Here is a 17,178-nt window from a genome sequence, read left to right on the forward strand (position 1 = left end):
ACAATCAATCGCCCTAACACTTTTATATTTGAAACAATCCTTTTCCTTTATATCTTTGAGGTTAGGTGGGTTAAAACAGTTTTTTGCTTAGTTTTTCAAGTATGTTTTAACCCACCTCAAAAGATCGATATATTTTATGTTAAATAATTTAAATGAATAATAAATGAACAATACTCTTAAATATTCCTGAAACCATAGAAAGTGTTTATTTAAAAACAATCAATCGCCCTAACACTTTTATATTTGAAATAATCCTTTTCCTTTATATCTTTGAGGTTAGGTGGGTTAAAAACTGTATTTTGCTTAGTTTTTCAAGTATGTTTTAACCCACCTCAAAAGATCGATATATTTTATATTAAATGATTTAAATGAACAATACTCTTAGGTAGTCATGAAAACATAGGAAGTATTTATTTAAAAACAATCAATCGCCCTAACACTTTTATATTTGAAACAATCCTTTTCCTTTATATCTTTGAGGTTATGTGGGTTAAAACAGTTTTTTGCTTAGTTTTTCAAGTATGTTTTAACCCACCTCAAAAGATCGATATATTTTATGTTAAATAATTTAAATGAACAGTACTCTTAAATACTCGTGAAACCATAGGACGTGTTTATTTAAAAACAATCAATCGCCCTAACACATTTATATTTGAAATAATCCTTTTCCATTATCTCTTTGAGGTTAAGTGGGTTAAAACTGTCTTTTGCTTAGCTTTTTTTAACCTACCTCAAAAGATTAATATATTTTATGTTAAATGATTTAAATGAACGTTTGTCCTCACTTATTTGTATTAAAACTCGATTCTGTGCAACTTTTTCTTTTGAAGTCGTTTCGTGTCAGAGTTTCGATAAAAATTTTACGCATTAGCATTAAATGCTGGGAATATCTAACGAATTATGGTGCACCGTGCTTGAATTGTTCGTGTATATTGCGAGGGGATTATCGAAGTTGATTGTTTTTCTCGTGATTATCCTCCCCCGACACGATGTATCCGACACAGTATATCGCGGTTTGTTCTTGGTGGCCCGAGGCAGAAACAGCTGATTTATCGATTACAGTAGAAGCAATGAAACTGGGGTTCCTAGAATTGCAACATCGTGCGACGTTCCCCGGGAAATGTGTTCAGTTAAGTTTCTAGATCACGTATGTGAAAGTTCAGTTTGTCATTCGTGCTCTCCGCCGTAGTGACGTCAAATGTGTCCGTGCTGTATATTAAATATTTTATTCGTGAGTTTCCTGGCGCGCATTATGAAATTTTCTCGCGACATCACCGAAATTCTTTCGTAACAATATAGCGTCAGCATTAATAATCGACAAGCTTTAGAATTTTATTTTTAAAATCGCCAACCATTTGCTACTTTTTGATTTAATTCTTTTTTTTTGGAATTAATAAATTTGTATGAGAGAAATAGTAAAGATTGTAATTATATTGTAAATTTTCGAAACGTAAATACAAATTTGTACCTGTTATTTATTATATACGACGTGTTAATATTGTAAACCATATTGGATTTTGTTTTATAATTGTTTATTTGCTTTACGTACCTAAAAACGATTGACAGGAAGTCACGTTGTGCGATAAAAATTTATATTTTCGGTTTCTTACGTTTTACATTAATCTGACCATGGAACTTAGGCTACTGTCCAGTCGAAGGATTTTGTCAGTGGACGACACGAAGTGTTGGGTACCGATTTTAATGAAAGTTCGTATGTGGCTAGCGAACCGAAATATATTTCATTCGAGTTCAGACATTTGCGTCGACGGACCATGGTTTATGAGATTTCGAACAATGAGAATTGCAATAGTCCATTAGTGTACGAATGGTTCTCAGACAGAAAAATATTTGATCTATGCTCGGCTGTTTGCATCAACGTTCGACAAAAATGGTTTACGAGATTTTTTTTAACAATGCAGGTAATAATCGCCCATTAGCACACAAAGGAAATAATTAATTTAACAATTAAAATGAATCGCTGCAAAATGGAAAACTGTTTCTAATCATTTTTGGGCATTTTTGGGAAGAACTTTTTCCAATAACTGTTAATTCTATTGATAATTCGATAATAAATATAAATTTTTACTAAATTAACTAAATTACATTTTATTAACTCGATAATTAAAAACAGAATTTTTTGAGAAATATTTAGAATTACTTTTCTTTAAGGAAACATTACAATTTGACATTTATCTGACAGTTTATTAATATACTTTATTTAAATAAAATAATTATTAATATATATTGTATAATATATAGGGTGTTTTGTCACACCTGGGAAAAATTTTAAAGAGAGATTCTAGAAGCTAAAATAAGACGAAAATCAAGAATATCAATTTGTTGACTGAGGATTCGTTAAAAAGTTATTAACAATTAAATTCAAAAATTTCAAATCATTCTGAAAAAATTATTTTTGGTTACGGGGGTTAATTACAAGCATTTTTGGTGAATAGAAATACCCCCAAAATCCTACTCAGTTTCGAGAAAAAAATTCAATTAGGTCTTGAAATTTTTCGATGAAATTAAAAAATTTCAAATCGTGTGGAAAAAAATATTTTTAGTTGCAGGGGTCAATTACAAGCATTTTTGGTCAAAAGACATACCCCCGAAATCCTACTCAGTTTCGAGAAAAAAATTCAATTAGGTCTTGAAATTTTTCGATGAAATTAAAAAATTTCAAATCGTGTGGAAAAAAATATTTTTAGTTGCAGGGGTCAATTACAAGCATTTTTGGTCAAAAGACATACCCCCGAAATCTTACGCAGTTTCAAGAAAAAAATTCCTTACCGAAAATCTAATTTGAGGCCGGAAATGCTACCCTGAAATTTCATGCAAATCTTTAAAATGTCATAACTTCTGAACGGATTGGACGATTTTAATGTTTAAAAAAGCAAACTACGCGTATTTTGAAGGAGAATATGTACAAATCGCAAAAATATTCGAAAAGTTGATCCTTGACCCCGCAAAATGAGAAAAACGCCATAAAAATGGTCCAATTTTCAAACAGCCATAGCTCCTACAATTGTGAGTATATTTCAATGAAACTTTTTTCTGAAGTAGAGCTCATAGGTACCTACAAAAAAGTATTAGACAACTTTTCCGTGGGGCGTCAAACAAAATTACTAGAAATCAAAAACGAATTTTTAGGAAAAATCGACAGGGGGTAGGTGCCTAAATTTTTCGGCGAAAAAAAAAAATGTCAAATCATTCTAAAAAAATTATTTTCGGTTGTGGGGGTCAATTACAAGCATTTTTGGTGAATAGAAATACCCCCAAAATCCTACTCAATTTCGAGAAAAAAATTCGAGTAGGTGCTGAAAGTTTTCGGCGAAATTAAAAAAATTTCAAATTATTCTGGAAAAATTACTTTAGCTTCGAGGGACAATGACAATTATTTTTGGTGAATAGACATACCTTCGAAATCCTATGCACTTTCGAGAAAAAAATTCTTTAACTAAAATATACTATGTGGCCAGAAATGTTACTATAACTTTTTAACGAAGCCTCCATCAACAAATTAGTATTCTTGATTTTCGTCTTATTTTGGCCTCTAGAATCTCCCATTAAAGTTTTTCCCACCCTGTATAATCTAAAAAATTTATGAAATTAACAAAATCCTGTATATAAATAGTAGAATTGAGTTAAATCGTATGTAAATAAATTTGTTAACGTTAATTTGTTATTTTTTCTTTTCTGGGATGTTTCTACCAGTAGCCTGGCAGTGCATACGTGTTATACAGTGTGTATCGATGTTGGAAGTTAGCTAGAAACAAGTTAATAAAGTTGTCAGCGAGAAAGCACGAAAGCAATCAGGCTCACAATGGTTTGTCAGAAATCAGTCAGCACGCTGGAAGCAATTAGGTCTCCATTTAATCAATCAGTTGGGGTGCAGAAACGCTGAGGCTCCCAGTTAGCATTAGTCAGTCAATTTAGTCAGTGTTGGGCTTCGGCCAATTTAGGCCAGCAATCAGATTCTATTAGTTAGTCGTCAGCCAAATAATCAATTAATTTAGAAAGCAATCGGGATCACCGTTCCACGGTTATTTTAATTCGAACAACTGTTTGTTATTTATTACTAGGATAGTCCACAAACTTTTCTTTTTTTTCTGCTATTATTTTTGTACTACATTTTTAGCTGAATACATTTCTTTCCAAATTCTGTTTTATATTTTACTGTTTTTAAACATTAGTCGTCTAATTTAAAGATAAACATAAGTTTAAAAATTGTTTGTAAATGTATTATTAAAAATATTACTAAACGTGGTCATTGTGCAAAATTATTCGAACTGTAAGCATTGACATGTCTTAATTTATACTGTGTAAAACATAAATAAAAGTAAAAATGTAACTGAAAATTTCATAATATAATAGAATATACAGGGTGTTCCGCCACCCTTGGGAAAAATTTTAATGGGGGATTCTAGAGGCCAAAATAAGATGAAAATCAAGAATACAAATTTGTTGGTGGAGGCTTCGTTAAAAAGTTATTAACAATTAAATTCGAAAATTTAAAATCGTTCTGGAAAAATTATTTTCGGTTGCGGGGGTCAATTACAATCATTTTTGATGAATAGACACACCCCCGAAATCTTGCGCATTTTCGAGAAAAAAATTCGAGTAAGTGCTGAAGGTTTTGAGTGAAAAAAAAGACTTTCGAATCGTCTTGGAAAAATTATTTTTTGTTGCAAAGTTCAATTGCAAGCATTTTTGGTCAACAGACATATCCCCGAAATCCTACTCAGTTTCGAGAAAAAAATTCATTACCGAAAATTTCATGTCTGACCATAGCGTTGATATGTTTCACTGAAATTTCATGCGTATCTTTAAAACATCATAACTTCTGAACGGATTGGACGATTTTAATGTTTAATAAAGCAAACTACGCGTATTTTGGTGGAGAATATGTAGAAATCGCAAAAATATTCGAAAAGTTGATCCTTGACCTCGCAAAATGAGAAAAACGCCATAAAAATGGTCCAATTTTCAAACAGCCATAGCTCCTACAATTGTGAATATATTTCAATGAAACTTTTTTCTGAAGTAGAGCTCATAGGTACCTACAAAAAAGTATTAGACAACTTTTCTGTAGGGCGTCAAACAAAGTTACTAAAAATGAAGAAGGAATTTTTAAGGAAAATCGACAAGGGGTAGGTGCCTAAATTTTTCGACGATAAAAAAAATTTTTAATTAATTCTGAAAAAATTATTTTCGGTTGCGGGGGTCAATTATAATCATTTTTGGTGAATAGACATACTCCCGAAATCCTACGCATTTTCGAGAAAAAAATTCATTAAGGGCGAAACTTTAAACGTTAATAACTTTTTAACGAAGCCTCCATGAACAAATTGGTATTTTTGATTTTCGTCTTATTTTGGCCTCTAGAATCCCCCATTAAAATTTTCCCCAGGGGTGGCCCAACACCCTGTATATTGTTATAAAATTCTGGGATTTCGACTGAAAAAGTAATTTAGTCGAATGGTGACCCCAGGCGACACAGCCAAGTATTCCAAGTTATAATATATTTCGAGTAATAAACATGTGACCCCGGGCGTCAGGGTCGTTGAGTTACTCGCATATTCAAGGGGACTAGTAATCTTTTAAATTATTTTTAAAAATTACCTACTTTCCAAATGAAAAAGCTACCCCCTTAAATCGATACGAAATGTTTCATTATTTCAACTCCTACTAGTATTGAAATAAAGAAGAACGAAACCGAGGAACAGTTAATTCGAAAGTGGTGGATGTGATAAAATCGTGACACGAATTTTCGCTGGAAGTGACCCGACAGTTTTCGAAAACGCGTAAGTTGACTGACAGCGAAAAGGGTTAACGTAGAAACTTTTCCCTCCACTTTGATATCGCGCATTGAATTTCAACGTATCGCGGGATTCGAAACTTTTCTTGTAAGCTGTCAGAACAATCGGAAATAGGATTATTCCAGGTGTCAAAATGAATCGAAATGAGAGAGGAAATGTTATTCCTTCGAAGCGTCGGTTTTCGAAAAGTCACTTTGAACGTCGATTTAACGGGCGCGTACCACGCGAGAGGATTCCAGCTTTACTGTCCTTGTTTGAAAACTGGTCGGAATTTTCTTCCAAAATTTAATAAACAATATTCCGTTTATATTTATTTCGCATCCGAAAGCTTTCGTGACGTTCAATTTTCTCGAGAACTGAAATCTCCCATGCAGTTTCTTTATTCTTGATTTTCGTCTTATTTCGAGCTGTAGAATTTACCTATTGGTATGATATTCTTACATGAAATAGATTTAACATGAAAATAAGAATATTTATTATACAATATAAAGAACATATATTACTTTGATTAAAGTAAAAAAAAGATATTAAATAACATAATATTAAAAGCTAAAAACAAACTCAAAATTAAACTATTTACTATTGAGTCGAAACTAAGTTGAATATAAGTATTAAATTTGGAATTAAAAATGGAATATAGTATAAAATGATCTCATAGGAACAAAATTTTACAAAGACTATACAGAGTGTTCGGCCACCCCTGGGAAAAATTTTAATGGGGGATTCTAGAGGCCAAAATACGACGAAAATCAAGAATACCAATTTGTTGATGGAGGCTTCGTTAAAAAGTTATTAACAATTAAATTCAAAAATTTCGAATCGTTCCGGAAAAATTATTTTCAGTTGCAGGGGTCAATTACAAGCATTTTTGGTGATTAGCATTACCCCCAAAATCCTACTCAGTTTCGAGAAAAAAATTCGAGTAGGTGTTGAAATTTTTTGGTGAAATTAAAAAATTTCAAATCGTATGGGAAAAAATATTTTTAATTGCAGGGGCCAATTACAAGCATTTTTGGTCAAAAGTCATTCCCCCAAAATCTTACGCATTTTCAAGAAAAAAAATTCCTTATCGAAAATCTAATTTGAGGCCAGAATGCTACCCTGAAATTTCATGCAAATCTTTAAAATGTCATAACTCCTGAACGGATTGAAGGATTTTAATGTTTAAAAAGGCAAACGACGCGTATTTTAGTGGAGAATATGTAGAAATTGCAAAAATATTCGAAAAGTTGATGCTTGACACCGCAAAATGAGAAAAACCCTCTAAAAATGGTCCAATTTTCAAACGACCACAATTCTTATAATAGTGGATATATTTGAATGAAACTTTTTTCTGAAGTAGAGCTCATGGGTATCTACAAAAAAGTATTAGACAACTTTTCTATAGGGCGTCAAACAAAATTACTAAAAATGAGAAACTAATTTTTAAGAAAAATCGACGGGGGGTAGGTGTCCACATTTTTCGGCGAAAAAAAAAAATTTGAAATCGTTCTAGAAAAAATTATTTTCAGTTGCGGGGGTCAATTACAATCATTTTTGGTCATTACACATATCCCCGAAATCCTACTCAGTTTGGAGAAAAAAATTCGAGTAGGTGTTGAAATTTGTCGGTGAAATTAAAAAATTTCAAATCGTATGGGAAAAAATATTTTCAATTTCAGGGGCCAATTACAAGCATTTTTGGTCAAAAGACATACCCCCAAAATCTTACGCATTTTCAGGAAAAAAATTCCTTATCGAAAATCTAATTTGAGGCCAGAAATGCTACCCTGAAATTTCATGCGAATCTTTAAAATGTCATAACTCCTGAACGGATTGAAGGATTTTAATATTTAAAAAGGCAAACGACGCGTATTTTAGTGGAGAATATGTAGAAATTGCAAAAATATTGGAAAAGTTGATGCTTGACACCGCAAAATGAGAAAAACCCTCTAAAAATGGTCCAATTTTCAAACGACCACAATTCTTATAATAGTGGATATATTTGAATGAAACTTTTTTCTGAAGTAGAGCTCATGGGTATCTACAAAAAAGTATTAGACAACTTTTCTATAGGGCGTCAAACAAAATTACTAAAAATGAGAAACTAATTTTTAAGAAAAATCGACAAGGGGTAGCTGCTGAAATTTTTCGATGAAATTACAAAATTTTAAATCGTTCTGGCAAAAATATTTTCAGTTGCAGAGGTTAATTACAAGCATTTTTGGTTAAAAGACATACCCCTGAAATCCTACTCAGTTTGGAGAAAAAAATTCGAGTAGGTGTTGAAATTTTTCCGTGAAATTAAAAAAATTTCAAATCATTCTGAAAAAATTACTTTAGCTTCGAGGGACAATGACAATTATTTTTGGTGAATAACATACCATCGAAATCCTACGTATTTTCGAGAAAAAAAATACCAAACCGAAAATACAATGTCTGACCATGAATAACGATTCCCCTGAAATTCGGCAAAATTGAAAAATTTCAAATCGTTCTGGAAAAATTATTTTCGGTTGCAGGGGTCAATTACAATTATTTTTGGTGAATAGACATACCCCCGATATCGTGCGCATTTTCGAGAAAAAAATTCGGTACAGGCGGAACTTTAAACGTTAATAACTTTTTAACGAAGCCTCCATCAACAAATTGATATTCTTGATTTTCGTCTTATTTTGGCCTCTAGAATCCCCCATTAAAATTTTCCCCAGGGGTGACTTCGATTAAAATATAAGAATTGTTTCAAAATTCTCTTACTAAAATAAAATAGATTTTATATAAAAATCACAGAAAGAGCATATCATATTAATTTGATTAAATATCAAAGAAAAGAATAAAGAAAAGTGTTTGTCGCACGATGATAAATTTTATACAAGGAACACGATATCGTGGTAGTTCGATAAAAGTACAAAAACGAAGAGAAAAATAGAAATATCTACCGGTACAATATAAAAATTACACGATGAACACGATATCACGCGAACGTGACGTGTATCAGATTTTTTGGATGTTGCTCTAATGGATAGGAAATACTTTTTCATTTAGTGTTCACGGTTGAAAATGATTAATTAATCTTACTTAACAGATACTTATATCGCGTAGCTGATGTCAGCGTTTCCGACGTGATTACTCTTATCTGGTGTACAGTTTCTTCCTTCAGAAGGATCCCCTCGTTCCGCGAGAGTGCATGCGGGCTTCCTTGATTTATTGTTTTCACCAGTATCGATAAAACACCAGCGTGTTCGAGATGCAATTTGTGCGAACGCGCCACTATTAATTCCGTCGCTTCGTTAATCATTGGAAAGATTTCTCGAACGAAATTCAACCTCGATCTTTCATTTATTCGCGTTTCGACGTTTAGTTTTGTCCATTTTCACGAAGACGACCGATAGTACCATGAACAGTGGTTAGTTAAACAAAGAAAAACTAAGTTTGTGGCTCGACGTCGCTCAGTGAGTTTGAGAATTATTTTTACAGTAAGTTACAATTATTCGTAATCGTTTCTTGGTGATAATTATTCAAAAATTTCCGATTTAAGCAATATTTGATTCGTTCGACTGTTTCTATTTCTAACATTTATATTTTCAATATTGCTATTAGGATAGTATTCGAGTTATTTCGACTTCATTTCTAAAATAGAATTTTGTTTACTATTTAGATACAATATAATTTCGATTTACGAATACACGTTGAAACGTAGAATATCGTTTTTCCAACCACATTTTTATCCTTTAAGTTCCAGATTAATTATACATTTATTTACATTTTTTTGCATCGCGTCGTGAATAATGTAACGGAGGAGCTTCTTCGTGAATATGTAAACAATCCAACGAGAACAAAGAAATAACTGTCACTGAAACTGGAGATTCAAAAATTCGGAAATTTCTGATAATAAAAATACAGTGAGAGAAGCTCAGAAACTATTCATAAATTGAAATAGATAACGCAAGTGCAATGACGAGTCAACTCGTCAACGATCAACAATATGTTAACACTTATCACTCCAACCAGCAGTGTCACTGTCATAATTTTGCAAGGTTATGATTATCACATTTAGTTCACTGAAAGTGAAATACAATTCGTACCTGTGGAAATATCTGCCGTCATAAAATATTTTATTTTACTATTTCTAACGGTTTTTTGTGAAATATAAATTTTAAAAAACGTGAAAAAATTAATAAAGAAATAGACAGTAGTGAGGATGAATTTTATACTGAAGATTTTCAAAGTGATAGCGATTCTGATAGCATTATCAAAGTTAAAACAGAAAAACGAAAAACAGTACCACTAAATTATTCAGATGAGGACAGTGATGAGGATGAGTATTCAATGAACTGGGAAAATGTATCGTCGTGAAGAAATACCATAAATTGGAACAAATATCGTGGACCCTTTTCAAATTTTCAAATTATTTTTTACAGATGAACTGATTGAAAATATTGTCCAACAAACTTATATGCAAATTTGAAAATAAATGTAAAAGAGTTTTGTATTTCTTCTTATCTTATGGAACGTCTTTTTTAATCACTTCGAAATGAAGAAGAATCGTCTGGAGTTGGCTGGAAATCACTCTGGAAAATTCTTGGAGCGATAAGGGTTAATAATAATAAGCTTATCGTGAAAGGAACGTAACTCTGAACTTTTGTGCTGGAAACTTACTGAAAAAATTCCAATGCTAATTAACCGTTTTGTAATCCCAAACACCTCGCACGTGCCCTTAAGAAAAACGGCTCTATATACACTTTACAGAAGAGGCGTTTGAAATTCTTCCTTGCTTAAAATGCGAGAAGCCCTACGGGAATCTGAATGTAACAAAGGCTAAAAATGATGGAAGTCCATTTTTGCCATTTTTCCAACAGTGTCATGTACTTTCATCGTTTAGAATTTCGCTCTTTTTACATTTCGGTTTGGATTATTCACGGTTTAAGCAAGAAAGAATTTCAAATGTCTCTGCTCTTAAAATATATCCTTTTTGAGTTCTATCGCGTCCACCAAACGTGCATACAAAGCGTATGCATGCAAATGCAAACAATACTAAGAGCAGCTCGTTTGCATAGTACCTTTTACTCGAATTTAAATGACCTTCCTAAATATTATACAGGGTGTTCGGGCACCAGTGGGAAAAATGTTAATGGGGGATTCTAGAGGCCAAAATAAGACGAGAATCTAGAATATCAATTTGTTGATGGAGGCTTCGTTAAAAAGTTATTAACATTTAAAGATCCGCCTGTTCTGAATTTTTTTCTCGAAAATGCGTAGGATTTTGGGGGTATGTGTAATGACCAAAAATGATAGTAATTGGCCCCCACAACTGAAAATAATTTTTTCTAGAACGATTTGAAACTTTTCAATTTCGCCGAAAAATGTAGGCACCTACCCCCTGTCAATTTTTCTTAAAAATTAGTTTTTCATTTTTAGTAATTTTGTTTGACGCCCCACGGAAAAGTTGTCTGATACTTTTTTGTAGGTACCTATGAGCTCTACTTCAGAAAAAAGTTTCATTGAAATATACTCACAATTGTAGGAGCTATGGCTGTTTGAAAATTGGACCGTTTTTATGGCGTTTTTCTCATTTTGCGGGGTCAAGGATCAACTTTTCGAATATTTTTGCGATTTGTACATATTCTCTACGAAAATACGCGTAGTTTGCTTTTTTAAACATTAAAATCGTCCAATCCGTTCAGAAGTTATGACGTTTTAAAGATCCGCATGAAAATTCGGGCTAACATTTCTGGCCAGAAATTATATTTTCGGTAAGGAATTTTTTTCTCGAAACTGGGTAGGATGTCGGGGGTATGTCTATTGACCAAAAATGCTTGCAATTGACCCCTGCAACTAAAACTAATTTTTCGAAGACGATTCGAAAGTCTTTTTTTTTTCACCCAAAATTTTCAGCACTTACTCGAATTTTTTTCTCGAAAGTGGATAGGATTTCGAGGGTATGTATAATGACCAGAAATGATTGTAATTGACCCCCGCAACTGAAAATAATTTTTCCAGAACGATTTGAAATTTTTGAATTTAATTGTTAATAACTTTTTAACGAAGCCTCAGTCGAGAGATTGCTATTCTTAATTTTCGTCTTAATTTGGCCTCTAGAATCTCTCATTAAAATTTTTCCCAGGGTTGGCCGAACACCCCTTTAATGACGATTTTCCAAAGGTTCCGACAATTTATTAAAAGTTGCTATTCACCGTAAATATTCTACAGTAATCTCACAAAAGCGCGTTAAGCAGTAATCTTTTGATTCGGGAAATTCCATCGTGGAAAATTCTAATTCCAATCGTGGCCATAAAAAGACTTAATTTGTCGCGATTCTCGTAATCGTTGCTGCTAGAAGCGATGCCTTAATATTTCCCAGGAAAATATTCTAATAAACTATGATTAAAAAGTAATTAAATCCACCGAATAAATTCGTTAAAAATTTTACACCGCGTTGGGCTGGAGAACGGTTAATTAGCAACAGGAATTCTTTCGCGATAATATTCTGTATGAGAACTACCTTTTTCTCGTTTCGTATAATTGCTAAAAATTAATGCCAATATAATAAAAGTAACTACTGTGAATTGGTAATGAACCGTGAATATTTTTTATACACCGAATTAACAGTTTTGTTAATAATATAACTTTTACTTTTGTAGTTGTAAATTTAAAATCCTATATTCGACGTTAGGACTGTTAAAAAATTAATCGAACGTTGTGAAAATAATTATTATGAATATTGAATAAAATATTAGGTCTGAGATAAGCCAGAGTACATTAATGACACTAATTCTTCCTAAAGTCCCCTAATAAACAACTTGTAATACATCTTTAATTTATTTGAGACTTGTAACAATTGCTAAATATTTGCTTTATAAATTAAGGTTGTAACAACTCGCCCCTCAGTGTCTAATGAATTGTTATGATATGCTTCTCACTCATATAAATGTAATTGTGATAATTACTAGTTATATACTTTAAACGAGTATTATCACTAATATTAATAATGGCCTACAAAACGAATGGAAAAATAAGATATTGTAACAACCTATCCCACTCTCCTCCATCTCAATATTTACGCACGCTAGTGGATTGTTTGTAATCCTATATCGAGTTACACTGTATAATAATAACAAAAAACTGTTACAACGAATGAATGCACCATGGGTGGCCCCAAAACACGCGACGCTCGTTCGACCGTACCGACGCCATATTGGATTCGCAATTACGCAACTCGAGAACAATAGTCTTCTCTCGAAGCTGAGCTCCAGTTATATTCTATCGCGTTTCAATTACAATCCCCCCTCCTTCAAGCGTAAATACTTAACGGACCGAGCGTGGCGTCGCGTTTTCCGTGGGAATGCCTACTCGACGGAGACAAGAACCAACGAAACTCGACGTCACGTTTGCCAGACGAAAACCGTAATACGCAGCGGTGCACGCCTCGCAGAGCACATGCGAACGACCGTGTAACCGGGCCTTATCAGTATGCATGCGATGATCAGTAACAACGACGGTCTTAATAATTCTTGCGGCGTGGAAAGTATAAGTTACGACCGGCGCGTGCTGCTAATGCAGACGTTGCGTGCCGCCGGCACGCGTGCCGTCCCGACAGAAAGGGGACATATTGTAATCCGGTAAATGCTCGCGGTCTCCGTCGAGCTCGATCGAGGGGCCAATGATAACGAGCTCGTTCTTCGAAACATTTATGCACTCCGCTTTGGCCATCGCGGAACGATTACCGGGAGTTTTGATTTACAGGCACGCTCCTGATGCTGAAATTAAGTTTTGGGATACATAAGTATGATTTCATTTAAAAAAAAAAAAAGAGGAAGGATTTAAAGATATTGTTTCTTTATGATTTTGTGTGATTTGTATTCGGTTTATTTCATTTTTTCTTGATTATTAAATCAATGTCAATGCTAGACACTTGTTGTATTGTATCGTGGCGATGGTTTCTGTATTTGTCACCAGAGGGAGGCGCTGAACCTGTACCTTTCTCACAAGTGCTTGTGATCATTTAGTCGTATATTCAGGGTGTTCGCCTATCCCTGGGAAATATTTTAATGGGGGATTCTAGAGGCCAAAATGAGACGAAAATCAAGAATACCAATTTGTTGATGGAGGCTTCGTTAAAAAGTTATTAACAATTAAATTCAAAAATTTAAAATCGTTCTGGAAAAATTATTTTCAGTTGCGGGGGTTAATTACAATCATTTTTAGTCATTACACATATGCCCGAAATCCTATTCATTTTCGAGAAAAAAAATTGGGTAGGTGTTGAAATTTTTCGGCGAAAAAAAAATTTTTCAAATCGTTCTAAAAAAATTATTTTCGGTTGCGTGCGGCAATTACAATTATTTTTTGTCATTACACATAGCCCCAAAATCCTACCCACTTTCTAGAAAAAAATTCCTTACCGAAAATATAATCTGAGGCCAGAAATGGTCCCCCAAAAGTTTGTGTAAATCTCTAAAACGTCATAACTTCTGAACGGATTGGACGATTTTAATGTTTCAAACGCCAAACAACGCGTATTTTGGTCAAGAATACGTAGAAATTGTAATGATATTGAAAAAATTGTTCCTTGATCCCGTAAAGTTTGAAAAACCCCATAAGAATGGTCTAATTTTCAAACAGCCATAACTCCTACAATTGTGAATATATTTCAATGAAACTTTTTTCTGAAGTAGAGCTCATGGATACCTACAAAAAAGTATTAGACAAAATTTCCGTAGCGCCTCAAACAAATTTATTCAAAATGAAAAACGAATTTTTAAGAAAAATCGATAGGTGATAGGTGCCTAAATTTTTCAGCGAAAAAAAAAATTTGAAATCGTTCTAGAAAAATTATTTTCGGTTATGGGGGTCAATTACAATCATTTTTGGTCATTACACATACCCTCGAAATCCTACCCACTTTCTAGAAAAAAATTCCTTACCGAAAATATAATTTTACGCCAGAAAAGTCACTCCAAAATTTCTTGCGTATCTTTAAAACGTCATAACTTCTGAACGGATTGGACGATTTTAATGTTTAAAAAGGCAAACAACGCGTATTTTGATGAAGAATATGTACAAATCGCAAAAATATTCGAAAACTTGGTCCCTGACCCCGCAAAATGAGAAAAACCCCATAAAAACGGTCTAATTTTCAAACAGCCATAATTCCTACTATAGTGAATATATTTCAATTAAACTTTTTTCTGAAGTAGAGCTCATAGGTACCTACAAAAAAGTATTAGACAAAATTCCCGTAGCGTCTCAAACAAAATTACTAAAAGTGAAAAACGAATTTCTAAGAAAAATCGACAAGGGGTAGGTGCCTAAATTTTTCGGCGAAAAAAAAAATTTGAAATCGTTCTAGAAAAATTATTTTCGGTTTCGGGGGTCAATTGAAATTATTTTTGGTCAATAGACATACCCCCGAAATCCTGCCCGCTTTCTAGAAAAAAATTCGAAAAGGTATGAAATTTTTCGACAAAATTAAAAAATTTCAAATCGTTCTAAAAAAATTATTTTCATTTGCAGAGGTTAATTACAATCATTTTTGGTCATAAGACGTACCCTCGAAATCCTATCCATCTTCGAGAAAAAAATTCAGTAAAGGCGGAACTTTAAACGTTAATAACTTTTTAACGAAGTCTCCATTAACAAATTGGTATTCTTGATTTTCGTCTTATTTTGGACTCTAGATTCCCCCATTAAAATTTTTCCCAGGGTTGACGGAACATACTGTATACACTCTTCGACTGGATTATTGAATGTTCTGGCATCTAAGGCAGAGCCTGTTAGGGTTGGTTTTCTTTCCTCCTGCTACCTTGCTCACTATTTCCTGCAACAGAAAGCCATAATAGGAACAATTTTCTCATATGAAAACTTGTATCTTCCAATTGAATAGAATGAGGGTAATCTCACCGATTTGACAAACAGTCTAAACAAGTCTCTTTTATACACATAACCTCAAAACGTACTATAGTTTCCTAGATATTTGCAAAATTCAAAAATCTAACTTGCTCTTAGCTTTAATAAAGTAAATGATATCCAATATACAGATTCTGAGGCAGTGAACGAAGCATGCATTTAACATTTGTTCCTGTTTATTTATTAGAATGAAATCAACTTATTATTTCGATTGTATTTGTACAATATTGTGGTGACACTTCCGACACTCGCCACCAAAGGGCTACGATCAACAGCTTTCTCACAAGTGGTCGTCCGACTACCTATTCCTATTCCACTAGCAGGTCCAAGACAAAACTCACTTCTTCCATACATCAAACCTCCACAATATAATAGAATGAAATCTCATTATTGCTGTTCGTTAACTAACTTTCTGACAGTGCGTTAAAATTTGTTTCCAGGTGGATGTCCCGCTCTGCTATGAGGCCGGCCGAGGGCGACACTTCGGACTGCATCCTGGTGGTTGGCATATCCAGACCGAAGATGGCCGCCGCTTTCCTCACGGTCGTCCTCCTCTCCCTCTTTCTGACCTTCCACATTCTCTACGACAGCGCCGTGTACAGCCTGCACGCGGTCTCCGCCGTCGAGGGTCGTACCGTCGAGCTCGTGTCGCAAGTTCGCGCCACGCCGCCTCTGCTCTTCTCCAGCAAGGTCCACTTCCCGCGCACCAGCCGACATCTACCTCAGGCGATCATCATCGGGGTGCGGAAATGCGGCACCAGGGCCCTCCTTGAGATGCTCTTCCTTCATCCGCAAATCCAGAAAGCCGCCGGCGAGGTTCACTTCTTCGACCGCGACGACAACTATGGGAAAGGTCTCGAATGGTATCGACGGAAAATGCCCTACTCCTTCAGGGGTCAGATCACCATCGAGAAGAGTCCTAGCTACTTCGTCACGCCAGAGGTCAGCATCTATTTACTTCATTCCAGTAACTTGAAGATCTAGTGACTTTTGTAGAGATGTTGGCTATTTACTATCCGCAAGCTAAACGATGCAAGGGGTAAAGCTTATCATTTGTACGTTTCACCTATTTTCCTCCACTTTCTTGGCTTATTTTGGAGCTTGGTTCGTGATCGACTTACCCAATAATAACCAAGAACCTAACAAGTGGAGGAGATTACATGGATTGTATGTTTGTAGTTTGTAAGTAACGTACCATCTTAGTAGTACTAGTCTTAGGTATATACCATAGAGAGATGATTTAATGGCTAGGAACGCAAAGCAGAGTAGGACATCACGTTTTTCAAAAATACTAGTGATTCTGAATTTTAACACAAGTCATACTATTCACTATGTTTCATCAAGTTCTATTGGACTTTTTATAGTAACAATTTAAAAGAAATAATGGATAACTAAGTGGTCAACTATTGAACAAATGATCCTACATAAGACTCAAAGAGGTTGCAATAATAAAACATCCATTTTTCCCAAAATACGT

General features: G+C 34.0%; 1 protein-coding gene across 2 annotated transcripts in view; it reads left to right on the forward strand.

Moving 5' to 3' along the window:
• The window catches only part of Hs3st-a (Heparan sulfate 3-O sulfotransferase-A), a 344,809-nt gene that overhangs the window by 326,160 nt on the left and 1,471 nt on the right, over nt 1–17,178 (forward strand). The window contains exons 1-2 of one of the 2 annotated variants that reach the window (XM_076772011.1): nt 9,113–9,271; nt 16,142–16,643. In XM_076772011.1, coding sequence (XP_076628126.1) covers nt 16,146–16,643 — 498 coding nt within the window. In that variant the 5' untranslated portion in view covers nt 9,113–9,271; nt 16,142–16,145. Of the gene's footprint in view, nt 1–9,112; nt 9,272–16,141; nt 16,644–17,178 lie in introns of those variants that run through there. The other variant, XM_076772010.1, reaches the window with a different exon arrangement.

Source organism: Colletes latitarsis, chromosome 8, assembly GCF_051014445.1.
Source record: "Colletes latitarsis isolate SP2378_abdomen chromosome 8, iyColLati1, whole genome shotgun sequence".
In the NCBI taxonomy this organism is placed as follows: domain Eukaryota; kingdom Metazoa; phylum Arthropoda; class Insecta; order Hymenoptera; family Colletidae; genus Colletes; species Colletes latitarsis.